We start from the raw sequence: 7,004 nt of genomic DNA, 5'->3' as shown, positions 1-7,004 counted from the left end.
GGACACAACATCTTTGTTTGTATGTGGTGCTGAGGATCAAACCCGGGCCGCACGTATGCCAGGCAAGCGCGCTACCGCTACCACTTGAGCCACATCCTCAGCCCCCTGGCCAGCTTTCTTAATGTCTCTGAGCCTGCATTTTCTTCTGTTAAAACTACTACCCAATTTCCCAACATTGCAGGGTTGCTGAAAGGAATGAGATGATATATGTCAAAGTGGCAAGTAGAAGTTCTACAACTATATAAGACCACTTTTAAATGTGAACAGCATTTACTAAGATGGCAACAAGCCCCATGTGTGGTACAAACATCCAGGAAAGACCAAGGGGAGAAACTGGTGACGATCAAACTGGTCAAGACAGGCTCTGTGGGGTTGGGGATGTGGCACAAGCGGTAGCGCGCCTGCCTGGCATGCGTGTGGCCCGGGTTCGATCCTCAGCACCACATACAAACAAAGATGTTGTGTCCGCCAATAACTAAAAAAAAAAATAAATAAATATTAAAAATTCTCTCTCTCTCTCTCTTAAAAAAAAAAAAAAAAAGACAGGCTCTGTGGCACAAGTGGACTGATATGGGTCTGAGGAAGTGTCAGGGTTCAGACTGGCCAAAGGAAAAGGAAAGGTGACTCAGTTGAGGGAATAGCAGCATGTGAGGGCCTGGAGGCACCAAGAAGCATGTCATTTTCATGTTGGGGATGGTGGGAAATAAAGTTGGGAAGTATGGCAATGTTAGAATATTAAAAGTTTTGGAAAGGCAAGCAAAATAATTTAGAGTAAAAATGGTGGGGATTAGGGGACTATTGAAGTTTTCTGAGCTGACACAATCAAAGTGGTGATTAAACAAGATTAGTCACTCTGGCAATGAGATAGAGAGAAGAGAGGAACTAGAGTTAGGGGGGCCAGTTAATACCTGGTTCCTACTAGGTGTGAATAGATGTCTACTGGTTAGACAAAGGAAAGGAATGTCACTGGCGTAATCCAAACCTAAGGCTAAAAGAGAAATGGTGGGAATGGAGAAGGCAGGAAAAGAAGATTGTGTTCCTTTGTTTTCTTCACGTTGAGAAGAAAAAGCTGTTAGTACATGGTGACAGTCTGGCTAGATTTGGAGATGACAATGAGGGTGATCCAAATGGACTGCAGCATTTCCAGCCTAGCATCTGGGAGAGGGATGATGCCTCTAATGGACAGGAGATGGTGAAGCCAGAATTAGGCAGTCAGTGTAGGTAAACTGAGTCAGGTCGGATCTAAGAGGCCAATTTTGAGTGAGTCTGGGAAGTTGGAGACTGTCCCCTGAGGGATCTTATCAAGAACCTGCCCCTGCTCCAGTCTGTTCCCAAGGTTACCTGCCTAGGAATCTCCCCTCCCTACAGGGAGCTATAAGGTTGTTAATGTGTCCTTGGCTGCTCCATCCTGCCCTTCTCCCTTCAGCCCACCTATTTCCCCCTTTTGGCCATGCCACTGAGCATTCCTGGGCTTAGTCAAGTACAAAGAAAGGAGAAAGATAAGGGGGAAAGCAGGAGAACAAAGGAAGCCTAGGACATATAAAAAGGGCAGAACACCTCGCTTCTTGGGATGCCAGGATACCAGCTATGGCCCACTTCTCCCTCGCAGGAGAAGTCTATGTTGCCCCTTTTTAAATAAACCCTGCTTCATATGCTTGCCTTGGCTTGCTTCTCTATGTTCAAACTTCAACATGTGGGGAAGCAGGACTGGTCACCATAACCCATAACCAGGGGTATCAGTGGGCGCGGAGGATAGGAGGAGGAAGGGGAGAAGATGACGTCTAGTATGGACATGTCTGGGGCAGGATTGAGAATATACACTACTATCATCTGAATGTTGGGTCAAGCACATGTGTATACATTCCTTCATTTGATAAGCACTTTATATTCACAAGAACTCCATGAGGTGGGTCTTATCCCAGTTCAAAAGAAAAAAAAAAAAAAAAAAAAGGAGGAAACTTGCCTAAGTCCACGTAGCTGGAAAGTGGCAGCATGAGATGGGCTCAGGGTGATCAGGCTTTTTGTATCTTTGCGGTGCTGGGGATTGCTCTTGGCACTGGGCAAACTAGGCAAGTACTCTACCACTGAGCTACTTCCCCAGCCCAAGATGACCAGATTCCAAGACACTTGCTAGACCCTTTACACACTCCCATTACTTCAACATGCAACCAAACATTTCCACTTAGAAAGTGGATTACACTAGGACAGCATGGTTCATGTATAGGGGTGTAGGATGGGGTGTACAATACTGAGATATAGACTTGAGACTCTGCCATTATTATCAAAATTTCAGTGCATGTTGTGTATAGGGGCCCTGTGATAGGAATAAATGATAAAAACACATTTATGATGTAGAAATAAAAGTTGAGAGTTATTCAGTAAATTTGGTCTCACAGCTAAGACTTGAAATCAGGAATTTTTTTTTTTTTTTTTTTGGTACCAGGCATTGAACCCAGGGGTGCTTAACCACTAAGCCATATCCCCAGCCCTTTTTTTACATTTTATTTAGAGACAAGTTCTTGCTGATTTGCTTAGGGCCTCACTAAATTGCTGAGACTAGCTTTGAACTTGTGATCCTCCCACCTCAGCCTCCTGAGCTCCTGCATCACCACGCCCTGCTTTCAGGATTTTTTTTTAGTCTAAATGCTATGTTGATTCTAAACCTTCTCAAAGGCAGAGTGAGATGAGCAATAATTTTCAGTAACTGGTCAAGTAGCTATAACTATCCTCATTTTTAAAATGCAGTTTTAATGGTTTTATCTAAATAAATGTGCACATGAGCTATCTACTCATTTTCCTCCCTGTGCAGCCTGGCACTGGGATCCGTGACTCTGATGGCCAGCTGGGCTGCTCTTTCCATGATGGTGTTGTGGTTCTTGGGAGAAACCCTGAGCAATCTCAGCACAGTTAGATTTGCTGCACACTGGTAGCACTTCTGGCTCCTTGTGGCCTGGGAGCTTCCAGAAGACACAGGGTAGCATATGCTTTGTTTTCTTCTTGTTCCTATAACCAATGCTGGGCACCAAGATCTGGATCCTTAGGCTGGCGGTGTGGCTCAGTGGTAGAGCACTTGCTCCCTGTCCCCCGAATCTGGGCTAACTGGCACTGGATGAACTTCTTGGTCCTGTTTTTGATGATCTTGGGATTTGTGAGAGGTCTGAGAGTGACTGTGATGCCGAGTGGCAGATGGCTGCCACTTACTTGGGCAGGCAGAGGAAGAGGAGGAAGTCTGTATCTCAGTATTGTCCACCCCTCATTGTACAGTGAGAAAACAGGCTCAGGGAGATAAAGTAACTTTCCAGAGAAAAGTGGCAGGAGGTTAAGAGGGTGTAGTTAAAGGTATTCTGTCTCTCTGAGGCTTCTTCTAGGTACCAAGAATAAGTGAATTGATTTTGCACACCTACTACTGGTTGTCAATCCTCATGATTTTAAAAAATGCACATAATGGAAGATATTAAAACGGACTTGTTATTACAGTTATAAAGACTATACGAGATTTCACAAGTTTCCCCCTAACATCCTATTCTGTTTCAGGCTCCCATCCAGGATACCACATTATATTTAGTTGTCATATCTTCCTGGGATCCTGTTGGCTATAAAAGTTTTTCTGACTTTTCTTGTTTTTGGTAACCTTGATATTTTAAATACCAGTCAGGTATTTCTATCATGACAATGACATTTGTTTGATGCTTTTCTTATAGTTAGACTGGGACTATGGGTTTGGGGAGGAAGACTACAGAGATGAGGCATGTCAGGGTACACACTATCAACGTGACACATCACTGTTGTGTGAACCTTGACCCCCTGAGTGAGGTCATTTGTCAGGTTTTTGCACTATAGAGCTAATTGTTTTCTCCTTTTTTTCCCCATAACTTATTCTTTGAAAGGAAGTCACTAAGTGCAGCCCATACTTCATGAGTAGGAGTAATGCTTTCCCTCCCTGAAGGTAAAATATCCTGGTAAAACATCTGGAATTCTTCTAAAAAGACTTGACTATCCTCTGCCACTTTTTTATGTGATATTATTTTAAAAATCAGCTGGTGTGGTGGCACAGTTACTTGGGAGGCTGAGACAGGAGGATGATAAGTTCAAGGACAGTGAGACAATCTTTTCTCAAAACAAAATAAAGAGTTGGGATGTAGCTCAGTGGTAGAGCATCCTGGGTTCTATCTAGAGTACTGAGAAAAGAAAAAGAAAAACAAAAAACAAATAAAAACCAGAATGCCTAATTTGTTTCCCAAATGGCTATGTTCATGCTATAAGTTAAGACTGCTTGTTTTTAAATTTGCCCTATATTTATTTATTTATTTTAAGAGAGAGAGAGAGAGAGAGAGAATGAATTTTATTTATTTTTTAGTTTTCGGTGGACACAGCATCTTTGTTTGTATGTGGTGCTGAGGATTGAACCCGGGCCGCACGCATGCCAGGCGAGCACGCTACTGCTTGAGCCACATCCCCAGACCCTAATTTGCCCTATATTTATTTATTGCAGTACTGAGGATTGAATCCAGGGTGCTTCACCACTGAGCTACATCCCTAGCCCTTTTTATTTTTTATTTTGAGATAGGGTTTTTTAAGTGGGGATGGCTACTGAGGATTGAACCCAAGGGTGGTCAACCACTGAGCCACATCCCCAGCCCTTTCTTGTATTTTATTTAGAGACAGGATCTCTGAGTTGCTGAAGGCCTCGCTAAATTGCTGAGGCTGGCTTTGAACTTGTCCTCCTGCCTCAGCCTCCCAAGCTGCTGGGATTACATGAGACAGGGTCTTTCTAAATTGGCCAGGCTGGCCTTGAACTTGTAATCCTCCTGCCTCAGCCTACTGAGTTGCTGGGATTGTAGATGTGAAGCCTCACATTGGGCTTAATTTGCTTAAAAAAATGTCTGGTTTCCTCACTGCAGAATTGAAATTTGTTATAAATGAAACAGAATTAAGTTTTGAGGTTGTGTTTGGGGTTAGACATAGGTTCCAGGGCTCATAATGATGGGTATGAAACCAGTACTCTCTTTGGGCAGGTAGAATGACATAAACCAATGGAGAGGTTGGTGTGGATGACTTCTGAGGTTCTTCCCAACTTTAAAAGTCAGCAATCACTACTAATATTTATAAGTGCCTATTTTTGTTGCAAGGCACCATTGCAAATATCATCTCATCTGACCCCAGTCTTGATCATCCATGAAAGGTGCAAGAAATGCAGCTATGATGACAGTGACTGTGTGCTCACCTTATCCATGCTGGCCTGGTTCAGTCTCATAATGGAGGCATGAGCGAGGCGGTTGTAGACAGTCCTTAGGGCCTTCTTGGAGTAGAGCTCTTGGGGTTTGAATAATTCCTCCATAAACTTTCTGTTGAACATGGTTGAAATGATGTCATTCAGTACTGCAGAGACAAGAGAGAATACAACTGAGCAAGGAAGGTACCAGAGGGAGCTTTATTCATGCTCTCTGGGTATGAAGTGGGCAGTGGGGCATATACGGAATTGGTTGCTGTGTGCTTGGTGTGATCAGCTCACACTGGGACCCAGGAGGAAGCAGGGCTTGAGAATGCTTTGTGATACCATTTCAGACAAACATCCAAGATGACAATGTACAAGTGGGTTGCGCTTCAGAGGTTACAAACCAATTTCACAAACATTATCTGACTTGATAATAAAGGAAATGTTTCTTTTTTCCTTGAAAAAAACATTTCTGTAGCATTTTAGATTAGAGCTTTTCCTTAAAATGAGAAATAGCACATTTTCAAAAAAGGTAATGTGGACATTTTTACTTAAAATTAAATTTCATAAAAATGGGACAAATAATGGTAATTGATTTAAAAAAACATTTTCTGGAAATAGACATAGCTATCCATTGTTTATAGATTAAAACATTTCTCATGTTTCTACAGAAATATAATTTAAGATGTCTTGGTGTATAATATTGATTTTATACCATAGTCAAATATCTCAAACTGTTGTTCAAATAAAAATTTCCATCTGGTGAGAGTAAAAGGAATATGTAAACCAAAGTGCTATAATTTTAGATCCTCATTCATTTAGATATTTTCACTGCTAGGTTATTCTTAATTAAGCCAGTTATTCTGGCCTAAAGGTGAGAGTTTGCAGATGTCAAGAAAATACATTCATAGTAATTAAAATCTGAAAGAAAACTGGGCTGTAAATAATTATACAAAGTCAATTATTCAACATGAGTGATGAGTGATTATTTCTGAAAGCCATAAACTCTTCCTTCTTTCGTGGAACACCTGGGACATGCCAGTGCCTGGCTGAGGCTGGGAACCTGTTGAGTGACAGCGAGGCGGAGCAGGGGCTTATTATTTCAGGCTCTCTACCTGTAGTAACTGACATGAATACCTGAGGGCTCAGACCAGCATTTGAAAGCACCTCAAGGCATTTTATGGGGGAAGGGAAGCTGGGGGCTGGCTGTACTTAAATCTTAAATGGAATGGCTTCAGAGAGTGGGGAGAGAGGACACAAAGGGCTGACCAACTGTGACTCCTTATAGAAGTGCTAAACTGACACTTGACCTTTGGATTTTACTCTAGACTCCATCCTGTTCCTCAGAGAGGAAAAAACAGGTTCATTACCAACAGGGATGTTCCTCACTTCTGACAATTCAACCACCACAGCTCACCCTTAGCAAGAGGAACACGCCCCCAGGTGGGCAGCTCAGAGACACAGGGACCCTCTGGCTTTGTCGCAGGCCTGGTTGTTTCCCTTTGACCAAAACAAGCAAAGACCTGCAATAAACTGGATTTTCTAACTTCTTACCACAGCCTGTGTATATAATGCAGAATTTATTGGGTGCAGTGGTGTACCCTCCCTGCGGCTCAGGAGGCCGAGGCAGGAGGATTGCAAGTTCAAGCCTAGCCTCAGTAATTTAGTGATTTAGTGAGACCCTAAGCAATTAATGATACCCTGTCTCAAAATAAAAATTAAAAAAGGCTGGGATGTGGTCCAGTGGTTAAGCATCCGTGGATACAAAAAAAAAAAAAAAAAAAAAAAA

General features: G+C 42.5%; 1 protein-coding gene across 2 annotated transcripts in view; it reads right to left on the bottom strand.

The window, feature by feature from the left end:
• Window positions 1-7,004, bottom strand: part of Oscp1 (organic solute carrier partner 1) — a 30,549-nt gene that overhangs the window by 13,879 nt on the left and 9,666 nt on the right. For both annotated transcript variants that reach the window (XM_048815742.1, XM_048815743.1), the window contains one exon: window positions 5,225-5,379. In XM_048815742.1, the coding sequence (XP_048671699.1) occupies window positions 5,225-5,379 (155 nt within the window). The remainder of the gene's footprint in view (window positions 1-5,224; window positions 5,380-7,004) is intronic.

Source organism: Marmota marmota, unplaced genomic scaffold (assembly GCF_001458135.2).
Source record: "Marmota marmota marmota unplaced genomic scaffold, marMar, whole genome shotgun sequence".
Lineage (NCBI taxonomy): Eukaryota > Metazoa > Chordata > Mammalia > Rodentia > Sciuridae > Marmota > Marmota marmota.
The sequence above is the reverse complement of the archived record's forward strand: the minus strand, read 5'-3'. Positions and strand labels throughout refer to the sequence as shown.